The sequence below is a fragment of the Aythya fuligula genome, chromosome 3, assembly GCF_009819795.1.
Source record: "Aythya fuligula isolate bAytFul2 chromosome 3, bAytFul2.pri, whole genome shotgun sequence".
NCBI lineage: Eukaryota > Metazoa > Chordata > Aves > Anseriformes > Anatidae > Aythya > Aythya fuligula.
In genome coordinates, this window is record NC_045561.1 from 11,350,292 (window position 1) to 11,365,454 (window position 15,163).

General features: G+C 43.4%; 1 protein-coding gene across 1 annotated transcript; it reads left to right on the plus strand.

Annotated features, from left to right (window-relative positions):
* Window positions 1-9,395: 9,395 nt before the first annotated feature.
* On the plus strand, window positions 9,396-11,061 carry TMEM17 (transmembrane protein 17). The gene is made up of 3 exons (XM_032185164.1): window positions 9,396-9,676; window positions 9,931-10,044; window positions 10,431-11,061. The coding sequence occupies exons 1-3, from the start codon at window positions 9,530-9,532 to the stop codon at window positions 10,692-10,694; spliced, it is 525 nt and encodes a 174-aa protein (XP_032041055.1). The 5' UTR covers window positions 9,396-9,529; the 3' UTR covers window positions 10,695-11,061.
* Window positions 11,062-15,163: the final 4,102 nt, after the last annotated feature.

Consider the following 15,163-nt stretch of genomic DNA (forward strand, 5'->3'; position numbering starts at 1 on the left):
CTGGCTTTGGGACAGGAGGATGAAGCTGCCTCTCTGGGGCCTTGCACAGAGGATTTTGGGGAAGTCACAGATATGCCAGGCTACAACAGACAAGACCTGGTGGATATTTGTAGCTTTTTAAACACAGAAGAGACTAGCTAAGTGCTTCCTTGTAGAAACTGACTTTGTTGTCTTCCAGCTTCTGTTTAATTACTTCTGACTGACCACGGTGGCAAAGTGCATAACCTGTCACACCATAACCCAAAGCCTACAGCACCTCAGCACAGGTCTTTTCCCAACTAAACTCCCGCACCTCAGTGAAATAAAGCAGAAATTCTCAGGAGAAATCAATCACAGCAGTGTCCCTCCACAGCAGACCACAGCTTTTCTCACTGAGACCTCTTGTCATTCAAACACGTACAAACGCAGCCTGTATTTGCCTCTTGTTGTGGATGCTGCAGTTTAAAACAGCACTTCACTCACACGGTCCAGCACTCGATATATTTCTAATTAGAGCTGCTGTATCAGCATCTGGTGTTTTAAAATACTGCTGCAGTAAATCCTGCAGCTATAAATTTGGTATTTCATAAAGGCAGGCAAGATCTTGTAGACAGAATCTGAGGGGGGGAAAAAAAGCTTTCAATTGAGCCCTGTAATAAAGCATTCCAGAGAGAGAGAGAGAGGTCAAGCAAGCAAGCTAGATTAGATCCTTCAGTCTGCCTCCTCCACCATGAACAGCAACAACTCAGCATGCAGAAGGGGAATTCCTTGTTTTTAAACATCTTTACAGTAAAAAATAAAAAAATAAAATAAATACCATGAGGCTTCCTCCAGTCTTAAGCACCACTTCACAGATTCTGGTTACGTGAGGAAACCCACCTTCACACGACACGCAGAAGTTTTCCATTTCAAAGCCAGCAGATTGGGGAGTTCAAAATGATCCTTCGCAGTACCCAGCAACTGGAACCACAGCTGAGACTGAGGTACAGTGGTGCATACCCACAGATAAGAAGCCCCCATCTTAAATAATTGAAAGTGTCGTAAAGACAGAAGTAAGTGCGCTCTGGAACTTCAGCAAGTCACTACACTCTTTCTTCGGTGCTGCCTGAGGAGAAGCTGAGTCAAGTTTCGTTTTGTTTGGAAACACAGCAAAAAACCTAAAGCTAACAGATTACAGAACAAAAATAAACACGCAGCCAAATCCCCGTCCCAACGGAGAGACACTGTAGATTGCCACAGTGTTGCACCAGCATCCCCAGCAGCATAACCCACGATGCTTGAACTAGAGATCCCGAACCAGAACTCGACTTCTGCGGAATTTGCAGTTGTTCTCACCGTCCTGGACTCTCACAGGCATCAGCCTGGACACGAATGGACAATGGAAACCCTCTGACACAGACCTGACAACAACACATACCTTTAGCTTGGCACAGCTTCACAGCAGGGGGAGAGTTTGTTCTTGTTTGGAAACATAAATTTAGGCAGCGGAATGCATCAGGGAATCCAAATAACCAGCCTCACTTCCAGGGTGCTGCCGCAGCTCCGATGTAAGTTGCATCGAAGTTTAGACAAACTCAGGCACAAATTTAGAAATTAAAAATACAAAACCCAACCCTGTGATTGGTTTCTTAACTAAACAATAGTCCTCTCTGTCTTGTGGCTCTTTTTTCCCCCTAAATGATCAAACTACTAATGTGTGTACATCACACACACAGGGCTTAGGCTTGCACTAATTGCAAAGGAAGGGCAAAACTTCTTGCAGGGAACTACCACCACCAGCAGCAGTCACCACTAAGGCCTTCCCTCACACAGGTGCATCATCACACTGATTCGTGCCACCTTGAAGGTAATTTTTTTATTTTTTATTTTTTAATGCTGTGCCATCTTTGGATTCTGTGATGAAAAGATCTAACTGTTTCTGGCCCTGCCAGGGCTCATATCCCAGGAAGCATTCTGCAGGAGCTATGAAGAGTAACAGATGAAGTACCTGCTGTGATGCCCAGAGAACACAAACAGGCCTCCCATCTGGGGGAGCTCACGTCCACAGAACGGGCTTTGGGGAAGCTTAGGTCTCTACACAGAGCTCAGTTTTTATACAGCTGGGCACCTTGGTTTAGCAAAACACTAGCCACCACTTGCTGAGAGGACAAACACATGCAGCAAACACATCCCTCCTTCCCAAGAACAGCCTTCTGGGGGAACCCATGAAAGAGGTGAAGGTGTAACTGAGGCAGAATTAATCCCCAAAAAGATCTGGAAGCAAAGGAAGAACATCACTTTGATCGTAAATTTTGTCAGCAACACAAAATTTGAAGGCACCCAGCCTGTTTGCAGTGTTACAGCATGGCATTCACCAGTTATTCCACAGCTATCTTCTGGAGGTAAGGGACCCCTCTGTGCTGGTCAGGACACTCAAAGAGTCCTTTAAGGGTACTTCAAGGGCCTCAGTAGAAGCGAGAATCCAGCTCAAAGTCCACACCTGTACTGTAGCCTCCCAGGATATCCCACAAAGCTAAAGCACTTCTGAAACACAAATGGTGAAACTTGTTTAATAGCAGCAGCAGCCTTGAGAATTTCCTAGTGTGCTTGACAAAACAAGCCAACTCCAAAAAAAGGCAAAAAAAAGCCAAGGAGCTGTTCTAACTAACCGCCAAGTACAACAGAAAGAAAATCAATCCGTGGGAGCAAGTAATAGCCCCTCTTATCGTTGTTGTTGCTGTCTTTATGCTTAAGAAAAGAAAACAGCTACGATACAGTTATTGAACGGAGTGGTTGCAGCAATCCATAATGGTTGAAACAGGAGCCTCGGAGAGGTCTCATCAGCAACAATAATTGTTTACCAGACACAAATATCCTGTAGGTATTAAACGAACACCAGGGACTAGTGTACAAGCGACACAGAGAAGATTGTCCTGGGGTACTGCACGCCAGGAACACAGCTGTGAAATTGCTCTGGCAGACACTGTCACAGCTAATAACACGAGCCTTTCAAACACACACACATTAGAGCCTTCGTGGCATTTGTAATTTGTTAAAACTCCCAATCTGTCACTTCATTCTGAGAAGAGGAGGACAATGCAAGCCTGTACTCCGTTTGCCTGCACATACCTCGACTCACCAGCACTTTTTTTTAAATATTTTACAGCATTTCTAACAAAACACTGGGCAGGTATCAATAAGGGTCAAGCAAAGAGGAGTGTGACTTGCGTTGCTTGCACACTTAAGGCTACATAAGGGGCAGCAGCACAGGCGTGCCAGGGGAAATAGCATTTGTGGGATTCCACCCCAGCAAATTCAGAAACACAGCAATTGCAATTCAGGTGCAAAGATAAACCACTGGCACCATTTAAATGAACTCTGTGTTTCTGAAATGCCAACTGTAAAAAACTGCTGATATTTAATTTCGTTAGATATACTGCATCTGGTGTTTATGGCTTAGTGCTGTTGCCAGAGGGCCCCAGGAGCTTCGGTCTGGGAGCCAAGCCAGTGTCTACCAACTTAGTTGGACTACTGTGGATACACAAAGATCCAATATTCCTCTGATTTAAAGCTTTCAGGCAGATTTTCAGAGACTTTTGTTTTATTTATAGCTAGCATGTGTGGAGAGAAATAAAACGGTCATTTAATATGCTGCGCAATTATGAGCTTATTTCTTCCAGTTTCACATTTCAGTAGCTTATTTCAACGCACAGAGAAATGGAAATTTGGTTGTTTCTACCTTAACCTTTCATACATGGATAGACACAAAGAAACCAAGTGGCAGAATGTCTTTACATTACAAAAGGAAAATGCCAAAATGGGTTTTAATCACAAAAGCTGGATACTTACCGTATTTATACAGATGGTCATCATAATGGTTTCTGTCACGTAACAGCTAAATGTTTTTCCTTCTTCCACTCCTTATGGCCCCTATTGATACCCCAATGTTACAGGAAGCTCTGACCTGTCAGTGCAGATGTCCTGGTGTTCTGATTCTTCAAGTTCTAAGATTCTCTTCTGCTTGAAAATGGAGCAGGTGCTCTCCAAATGCCCCTACAGAAAATCAGAAAAATTTTGTATATTAAATAGAAATATTAAACATATTAATATTAAAAATATTAAACAAAGAAGTGCACAATTTCATTTCTCAGGGACATGTAGGATGCTTGGCCATCTGCTGAAAATGTAAGACTGCCAAATATCACAGATTCACACCTTGAGTCTGGAAATAGAGTTCACATGGCAAATCCATGCATTTCTTGTGGTGTCTGCATTCCGCCAGCCTTTCCTTTACCTGCTGCTTAGTTTTACACTTCGCTGACTGCTAAGCTGGATTGCTTCACAGTTCTTGAAAGAGCAGAGCCCAGTTTTGTAGAGTCCCACTGACTGCCATAGAGCTGCTGGCTGGACACCTGACTGTATGCTTGATAGGTTTTCAGAATTGGGGAACATAAGAAAATCAGAGCATCTGGGAGATCGGGGCCTCTGCTCAAAGCCACTGGCAACAGGAAAGGAACAGCATTGTGCAGTTCAGGGAAAATTCTTCCCTCAATTCTGAGAAAGTAATCAAAAGGAAAATCCTTAAAGGCTGAACTTTAACAGACCAGCAGTTTATACAACCGTAATTTTAATTCGTATAAACGTGTTCCCTTTGTCTAATTAACTGAGAGTGTGGGATCAGTGTTCCCCTAATTTAAAGGGTGTTAATGAGATCAGGACACACACAAGTGCCTGAAGCTTTGCTTTACTATCTCATTGGTAATATCGCACAGGTTCACCATATCTCACAGAATCACAGAATTTCTAGGTTGGAAGAGACCTCAAGATCATCGAGTCCAACCTCTGACCTAACACTAACAGTCCCCACTAAACCATATCCCTAAGCTCTACATCTAAACGTCTTTTGAAGACTTCCAGGGATGGTGACTCCACCACTTCCCTGGGCAGCCTGTTCCAGTGCCTCACAACCCTTTCAGTGAAGAAGTTCTTCCTAACATCTAACCTAAAACTCCCCTGGCTCAACTTAAGCCCATTCCCCCTCGTCCTGTCACCAGGCACATGGGAGAACAGGCCAACCCCCACCTCACTACAGCCTCCCTTGAGGTACCCATAGAGAGCGATAAGGTCGCCCCTGAGCCTCCTCTTCTCCAGGCTGAACAAGCCCAGCTCCCTCAGCCGCTCCTCGTAGGACTTGTTCTCCAGGCCCCTCACCAGCTTCGTCGCCCTTCTCTGCACCCGCTCAAGCACCTCGATGTCCTTCTTGTAGCGAGGGGCCCAAAACTGAACACAGTACTCGAGGTGCGGCCTCACCAGAGCCGAGTACAGGGGGACGATCACCTCCCTAGCCCTGCTGGTCACACTGTTCCTGATACAAGCCAGGATGCCGTTGGCCTTCTTGGCCACCTGAGCACACTGCTGGCTCATATTCAGCCGACTATCCACCATCACTCCCAGGTCCTTCTCTGCCTGGCAGCTCTCCAACCATTCCTCTCCCAGCCTGTAGCTCTGCTTGGGGTAATTGCGCCCCAGGTGCAGGACCCGGCACTTGGCCTTGTTGAACTTCATGCAGTTGGTTGTCTATTGTCACCATTGTCTATAGAGAAGAACTTGATGGTGAGATTTGTGCAAAAGTCACCATTGTAGATGTCGAGTCTGACAGCACCTACTGGCAAGATAACAAATAGAGATTGCATTTTTTATGTTCAGAAACCTACCTATGAAAACCAGCATTAATGTTAATGCTTCCTGAAACGTAAAAGTCATCTTTGAGCCCTTCAATTATTTACCAGGTAGTTCGCTAATCAGCAAGCATCCGCTCCCAGATTTTTATCACCGTAACTGTGGTATAACTCTACTGTCCTCAGAGCTTTGGCATCCATATGGAGCTAGGACACAACTGTGTGCACATCTGCAACTGCAGCTTGTTTTGCTTTAGAGCCCCCAAAGCATGTTAACTAGCACAGGCATCACTGTCACTACACCTGTAACAGGACAGGCTTCAAAGTTACAAAGTCAGGTCAAAAAAAGCTGAACAAACATTCAGACTTGATGCTTTTACTAAATTATTTGCTTGTAGAGCTGTCCTACCTGAGCCGCCTAGGTAGCCCTGGTACCAGGCAGACCTGATAGTGCTACTGAGCTGCTTCATCTTTTCTGTGAAATAGGGATAAGCCTCGCCTGCACTTCAAGGTTTATTTTATAAGATCACTTACACAGCAGAGCCCGCTGCCTTCAGCAGCCCTTCAAATTCTGGGATATCTGTAATTCCTTCTCCAAATCTGCTGCCATTATTTGAAAATCACTTCCTCCTCATCTCTTCTGCAGGCTGTCACAGGCAGTTTATTTATTTACTTATTTTTGTGCGGATCCCTGCTGCCATACACGTGTTTGGAGAACCCTTTGAACAGTATCTGTTGTCAATACCACATCGTTCATCAGCTCGATAGCCAAATGGATTTCTCAGAACTCATGCTTGTTTAGCTATCTTTCTCTGTAGTTCTCCCAGTGGGATAGAAAGAAATTAAATTTAAACTAGGCTTTAAATTATTTAGTCAGAGATAATTGAGTTTGGAAAGTCATACTAGAGAACGATCACCCAGGGAAGTAGCTAAATACAATTTGGGGAAAGGAGGGAGGAGACGGGAAAAGGATTTAGGAGATGGAACAGGAGTTGACATGACATACTATGTTCAGTAAAACCACAATTGTTACCAGCCCTCATATTAAAGGGCACTAGCTGTTCTTTCCTTCAGGTCATGAGGAAAATAACTTTCTGGGCACATCCTTTCTCCTCAGAAGGAATCAGGCCCTACGGGAAGCTGAAAAACCTGGTGAACAGACCACCTCATCTTGAGGTTTCGGACACAAAGTGATTGTTTTCCAAAGCAGGAACAAGCAGAAATTGTTTTCATGCTAACAGCTTTTCTTAGTGCTGGGAGGGCATCCCATAAGGGACAAAACCTACCTGGAATAAAAAGTCTGCACTGCTGCTTTTATTAGTGACAGAGAGAGGCAGCCTCGAGGAGAGGGCATTTTGTGGAGAGCTGAGGGTCAGCCTCTTCTTGCAGGTACCTAGTGATAAAACTAGAGGGAATTGCCTCAATTTGCACCAGGGGAGGCTCAGGTTGTAAATTAGGAGACATTTCTCCTCAGAAATAGCCAGGCGCTGGGACAGGTTGCCCAGGGAGGTGGTGGAGTCACCATCCCTGGGGGCGTTCAAGGGAAGTTTGGACGTGGTGCTTGGGGACATGGTTTAGTGGTGACACTGGTGGTAGGGTGATGGTTGGGCCAGATGATCTGGGGGGGTCTTCTCCAACCCTGATGATGGTGTCACAAAACGAGCCTCACGGACATTGACTTTGAGCACGAACAGCTCCAAAATCGCACCACACGCTCTCAGCAGGAGCGCGGCGGCCGCCACCGCGCCTGCGCACCCCCGCCCCGTCGCCAGGGCGACGGCGGAGTCGCGACAAGCCGCTGCCTCGCAACATGTCGCTGCCCGAGCCGCTGAGGCGGCGGCTGGGCTCCTTCAGCCGCACCGTCTTCACCGACAGCCGCGGCGCCGCCCCGCCGCTCCCGGGAGAGCGCGCAGGTAAGCGGCCTGCCCGCAACAAACATGGCGGCGGCGGCTACCGGGGCGGGCGGGGAGCGCTTGCCAGCAACCAAGATGGCGGCGCCAAGCGGCGCCTGGCGGCCGTTGGGGCGGTTGTGGGCGGTGAGGGGAAGGCGCCGCTGTCCCAAAAATTGTGTAGGGGCGGGATGGCGGAGCTGGTGGCCCCAGCATGGAGGGGAGCCCCATCGCTCTCCTCCAAGCCCGGGCAACGCTGGTGGAAAGTGGAGATGCCCTGTACACGAGATCTGGTTTCACCGCCAATAATCTGGCGTGGTTTAGTGAATATTTTCTGGAGTAGAGCAAGCAGAGTTTCAGCATCACCCCACACTTAACGTGCTGTAGGCTTAGGGCTGGTTTCCTGGACTCTTAAAATACTCAACAGGATGATTTAAAGTCAGTTATACAGGATACTTACACCCACCTTAACAGCACTGGGAGAGCGTGCATGTGAAATACTACAGGTAAAATCCATTGTTACTCACACACCAGATACTCAGACCTCCAAAATAAAGTATAAAGGATTTATAGGGAACAACAAGAACAAATAAAACAACTGAGTTACTGGTGTAAGGTCAGTACCCCTGCACAGTTTGGACACAAGATACCCAAAGCTTGAAGAGGTACATTCATTAGGACAGCTGGAACAAATTCAGGTAGATAGTGAAACTGAAGTACCTATAGATTTTCATTCATTTGTAGATTGTAGCAAAGCGCTGATGCTTAAAAAAGGGATTATTAAACAAGGATATTGGTTGTCTTGCACTTTCTATTTCAGTACAAATTCCTGCCCCTCACACCCTACCCTTAAGGTCTGTCCTAGTTCTACTCCCAAATCCTCCTCCCTTCCCACCTAGTGTAGTAGCTACCATGAATACTTCTGCAACTATCATAAAGACTTCTGGAACAGACTGTACCAGGCTGCATGTTGCTGGAATGGAAACAGGGATGCCAGACTGAGGTGGAACAAAGACAGGTATGAAAATGATTGGAAGATACGTAATGAGACAGTAATATCAGAAGAGAGGTGGTTCTGAGTCTGGAAGCAAAGAAGTGTAGCTGTCAGTCTGAGTTTCAATTAATGTCATAATTGTAGCAGACAGAAAACTTGAATACAAATCAACAGGTCACAACAAATACTTTCTAAACTTGCTTAGTTTTTAGTTAGTGCTTCTTAGTTAGAGTTTAGCTTCACTAATCAAGTGAGGAAATGTGTCTACATTTGGGGAAAATGTTAAAAATGGGATTGCTGGTAATGGAAGTAAATGGGTTGCAGTATCAGTTGACCATGGCAATAAAACTTCACCCATTAAAATGAACAATTCCCTTGGAATAACCTTTTAAATTTCTCCTTGTTTTCAGTCTAATCTTTTAAATCTATAATTAAATGGTAAATATAGAATTTACAGCCTGCAGAGTTCAATATTTACTGTTCTTTACATTGAAGAGAACAAAGTGTGTTGATACAGTCTTTAATGACTAAGTTTTAGTTTGACATGAATTTGAAATTCTTAACTCAAGAACTAAAAGCATTAATGGGTTTCTGCTCTCTAGCATTAAGTCCCTACACAAGATCATGTACAAAACGAGGATAATCATGTATTTACTTATTTCAACTTCGACCATTCTCTTAAGAACAGCAATAAAAATTACCACTTAATATTTCTGCAGTATCAGTGTACAGCAATACTTGAGCTAAGCCCATCAGTCAGACTGATTAGGTAGTAGCTTATGGCTTACTCCACAATCAGACACACAGCTTGAATTTACAATTAAGCAATAAAATTTCTGTATCCTGTATACTGGAAGTTACCTTAGATTCCAGAAAATACTGTAGCCTAAGATAGGGTAGTTCTTCTTCTTGATATGTGAAATTCCTTTTCTTAACATTTAACTTGATTCAGAAAGGTGTTAATGCTCTTGCTTGAAGCTAAGATGGAACATAATCTTTCTGTCTGAACTATGGTACAAACTAGGAGTGATAAAAGCTTCTGTTTATCTACAGATAGTGAAATAGTTTCCAGCTTACCACTACAGATGTCCCTCTATTTCAACGTTTATTTTTTCCCGTTTTGGTGGCTCAGCAGTGTTGTCATGCTCCAGCTGAAGGTAAGTCCTGAAGGAAAGTAGTTGTTTGTAAGTGTGATGTTTCTGAGCAAACACCTCCCTGTACAGAGATGGTGCTCACTGACGTTAGAATTTAGTAGGTTTATTTGGGATTTGCTTGAAACTGGAGGCTCAGGAGGATTTGAAAGCCAATACAACACTGTAAACTTACAGTAGCATACAGTTTTTTCATTTAACCACAGATGACATACTATGAAACAGCACGGCAGAAAATTCTACTCTCTTCTTCCCTCTAGTATGCAGTCCTGTCGGATTACTACAAGTTCATTCTGGTCACAGTCATGATCCTAGCCTCCCTAATAGAGATCATTCGACTGTACCTGGGATACATCGGCAACCTGCAGGAGAAGGTATGTTACTACACATACATGTTACTTTGTGTAGGAGAGCTTTCTGCAGTTGAACATAATTAAAATGGCGTGACAGTTCATTCAAGAGATTGTAAGTTGAGGTTATTTCTGATTTACAGCCTGCATCTTGTATTACCTTGGCACCAACTTCCATTAACTTCTGTGGACTCGAAGAAGTCCACCCTCAGAGGGGACCCCTCTCACTCCCCAAAACTGTTTTTCAGAAAATACAAGCACTGTTAAAACCATGGTATACAGAAATATTAAGCCACCTCACTTTGCCATTTCACATTATTTCCTGTGTTTTAGAAGATTAAAAGTTACTGGTTTTGTGTTTTTTCATCCCCAGCTGCCAGTTTTTAAAAGGTGATATCTCCCTGTTACAGGTCCCTGAGCTGGCTGGGTTTTGGCTCCTGACTCTCCTCCTGCAGTTACCTATAATTCTCTTCTTGCTTTGTAACGAAGGTTTGAAAATCCTGCCACTGGAAAGATCAGTCAATATCATCTTTGCCCTCTTCCTAATCTTTCAAGTCATTGCAGCCTCCGCCACCCTGAAGAGAATGGTGAACAAACTGGCAACTCACTTCCGCCTTAATGAATTTGACAGGCTAGAGGAACACCCCGTGCGTGAATTTTACAGCCTGAGCTAAGATGAGAGTACAGTGTCCAGGACGAATAAGGACCCATGCTGAGGAGTTTCACATGACAAATACTGGCTGGGGATCACACACCAAGGGCCTGAGAAGCCAACAGAGGCAGTCCTCATGCTGCTACAGCTCTGGTTTTGTTTTGTTTGGTCGTTATCAATCTTCCTACTTCAGAGACATTAAAAAAAAATAGGTCTTGCTTAAGAGTCAACAGTAAGCCTCAGAGATGAGGTCCACACTGCAAGAAAAAAAAAAATCATACCTTGCTGAGTGGACCAATTCATCTGTGCTCTGTTACTGCATGAAGTACCTACAGAGTAGGTTTGGTGGCTTTGACATTTTAAAAAAGTCACGTGCCATTTCTAAAGAACAGAAGACTATTTTCCTAACTGTTTGCACAGAAGTATTTTGTTTACAATAAATCTTTTGTACACGTTTGCATTGATAGCAGTTTTCTCTCTGTTCTTCCAGGTGTTGTGGGTGTTTAAAGACTAGTATTGCAGTTAAGAAAAAACACGAATAAGAACATAGGGAAAACTCAAGTCCCAGAAAGAACAGTAGGGATGCCAGTGATGAGACAGTAAGCAAAGACTAGAGTTTGAGGTGGTATTTAAGGTAATTCCAGCACTAGGAATTCCTTACTAACCAACTAAGAATCAAATTTTAAAAGTATTGTCTGGTCAGAACTCCTACGCTCCTATTCTTTGGTTTAGCTAGGGTTTTAATCATCAAGCCATTCAAAATGGATGGTGCAATTTTCTCACACAGGAGATCCAATAAGTCAGCAGTAACAAAATTATAGCCATTAAAAAAAAATGGCTTGTATCACTGAAGGCAGAGCATGTTTCTTGCAAGCCAGGACATACACCAAGGTCCTCTCATTCTTCTTTGTATTAATGTCTGGACTATCTTCAGTTTCAATAACAGCTCAGCATTACTTTTTCTTGTCAAGGTGGGATGAAAATCAGAAGTAAAATACATTTTCCATATGAATCCTTTGAGTTTTCAGTTGGGCGTGAGTATTCAGTTTTCTGGAGCTGGCACAAACATCCAGACTGCTCAAAGTAAGGTAAAGTAGTCTTATGTGAAAAAAGGCACAGTATACTTAAAACTGTTGCACATTTAAAGCTCAAAGAACCTATAGCAAAAAGAAGGCATTTATCTTCGTTTCACGTATTTGTTTTTCAATGCATGAGTGAATGGTGTTATTCACTGTATGAGTGAACTCATACAATTCTACTAAAATTTTTTCCTTTTTTTCCCCATTTTGTTACAGTAAAACATATATTATCAAAGCACATACTCCTTTGCTTTAAAACAAACTATGACTACTGCCAACAACAGAATTAGCTGTTCTGCAGAAAAAGAATTTCTCTATGATAGTCTCTAAGAAGCTCTCGCAATTACTATGAAGTATTTGAAGCCCATCACCTAAAATCTGCAAGAGGAAGCGAGGTTTAAGTTAGATCAGTTGAAAAACAGTTTTACAGCATTAGAAACTCCTTGTAAAAAGATTTGTAACTGATGCAATATAAAAATGTGTAACATTCCTATCAGCTACACTACTGCACAGGGCCAGGGCAGGGCTGATGAGGTACAGGAGAAGCTTGGTAAGATCCATTACAGTAACAGATAACAGCATAAAGGGTCCTGACAGGCCAAATAAATATCAAAAACCTTTTTTCTCCTGTAATTGTGGAGCATAACTCAGATGTCTTAGTGCCCCTGTAGCTATACAGCCTCTTCCTGGCCCAGTGCAATGGGTCTAATACCGGAGGCTGCCATTCTTGGCAGAGGATGGGGGGTAGACCTCCAAGGAGCTCACCTCCACCACTAGGAAAACCTGGCTGTTAAAGAAATACAGGTTAACAAACTGCATTACGAATGTTGAGCCCTGCTAGCTTGCAATGCCTTCCAATAATTTGTTGAAAACATAGGGAGTCAAATCAGCATCTTTTTCTTACGTGCACCTGATCTCCAGATCTGCCCTTGATCTCATTAACAGCACAAGCATCAAACTTAGAAGAAAGTTTAGGGCAGTTGCCATCCCTCCTGCCCTGAACATAGCTTGCCTGTTCTCCTTGTTCCCACTATGGGACAGGGCAGATGTTACCAGGGAGGTACACTAAAATGGGACAGTAAACCAAGCTCTGAAGAGACAGAATATACCCATAGTAATCCAATCTCTTGCCTTAACTAGGGAATGCCACATTCTTTGGTTTTCTTCCCTGTATCACCTTAAAAAGTTTTAAATGTTAAACTCTGTTGTAAGATAAGAGCGTAATGTTGGGAATGTTTTTGACACCAAATACATCACATACAACATGATAAGGACCGAAAAAAAGCTAGCTATGCACCAATGCTGACAACAAGGAAGTGGCCTCAAGGCTTAAGGCTGAGAGACACGATTCAAAATCCTTGCTTTTAGTGATAAGGAAGCCATAGGCTTGGAAGATCAAATTGCCATGGAAGACAATTATCAGGAGCCAAAGATACAGGGATACACACCTCTTCGCTAGAGAGACAGAATATCGATGAGGTGAATACAGAGAACAGCATCCAGAGAAGCACTGTTAGAAATAAGAGTTGCCTGGAAATGCTAAAGGGTGGAAACCAGCCTGAGACGTGAAGCTTCAGCAATAATTTTGATCAGTCGAAGATCTCTGGACCATCGCTACTCAGGTTTCATACCAGACCTGGTAGTCTTTCTCTAATGTCATCATTACCATCTTGAACATTTAGTTATGAAGAAAGCCTGCAAGTGCTTAGAAACTTACATCACAGTCTACAGGTGTATTTTTCCCTGTGAGTTTCCCCACTCACAGAATCACAGAATCACAGAATTTTCTAGGTTGGAAGAGACCTCAAGGTCATCGAGTCCAACCTCCAACCTAACGCTAACAGCCCTCCACTAAACCATATCCCTAAGCTCACTCTTCACATACCAAGAGAGAGGAGACAGTTATGAGTGCTCCAGAAAGACAGAACAACAAATTCAGAATGCACTAGGACTTCTTCACCATTTGCTAAATTTGGCAGGGACTGGTGAGACTTCAAACAGGCATCACTTCCCTCCAGCACATCAACCACACCACACAGCTTGGTGTCATCAGCAAGCTTGCTGAGGATGCACTTGATCTCACTGTCCATGTCACCAACAAAAATGTTAAACAGCACCAGTCCCAATATTGACCCCCTGAGGAACACCACTCGTCACTGATCTCCACTTGGACGTTGAGCCGTTGACCACAACTCTTTGAGTGTGACCACCCAGCAGTCCATCCATCAAGTCCATGTCTCTCCAGTTTAGGGAGAAGGAGATCATGGGGGACAGTGTTGAATGCTTCACACTAGTCCAGGTAGATGATGTCAACCAGTGCTGTAACCCCACTGTAGAAGTGCAACAGATTTGTCCAGCACAACCTGTCCTTAGTGAAGTCATGCTGGCTGTCACCAGTCAACTCCTTATTTTCCTTGTGCCTTAGCATATTTTTGAGGACAATCTGTTCCATGCTCTTGCCAGGCACAGAGCTGAGACTGACTGGCCTATACTTGCCTTTTCTCTTCCTTTTTTCCCCCCTTTTTAAAAATGGAGGTTATGTTTCTCCTGTTCTAGTCAGGGAGATTTTCATTCGACTGCCATGTCTTCTTAAATGTAATCGTGGCTTAGCAACTACATCCACCAGTTCCCTGGGGACTCCTGGATGCATCTCATCACCTGAGAGCTATTGATAGCTTTCCCTTCACAGGCAATATCTTTGAACAGCAGAAGTCTCCATACAGAACTCAACCCTACGTTATTTCATTTTATGAAGTTAACTGTTAGGAAAGGTCAACAGCCAGTTTGAAATGAAATCTGTACTTCAATTTTCTTCTTTGGTTAAAGGAAGAACAGGCATATTACCTTAAAATGCTATTTTTAGCTTTCTGATCAATTTGATGGAGTATTTTGTATTCAAGGGTATAGTTGCTGAGTTGTTAAAACCTGAAGTCAGCATTCATTCCTTGTCAGAAATAGACTTTTGTTAAAGGATTTTTTTAAATAGTATCTGGACTTCCGAGAAGGTGAAATTAAATTTGGAAGAGGATTCACTTATGCACCTCACTTAGACCAATCTGATAAGGCAGACGTGAGAGAAGGGACAGATTTGATAAAGACAATTTATGGAAGAAGGGGTGCAGCATTAACCTTCCTGTACCAACAATTCACTCTTACAGATTGCTGAAAGATTTGTACCCAGAAGAGTGAGGTCATACATTTCACTCTTGCCTTTGTCTCTTATAAACTAGAATAGAGTTTGTTTTAATCTTTAAATAGTCAATGAAGCCGGTAGAATCTGCACCATTACATGGTCTGATAAGGCATTCAGTCAATAGTCCTGTTTGATATCTGGGTGAGGCTCCAGAGATCATTTATTTTGGAAGAACTAATTTTGTTTCTCTAGGACAAAGATCAGACAGCAGCAATTAAA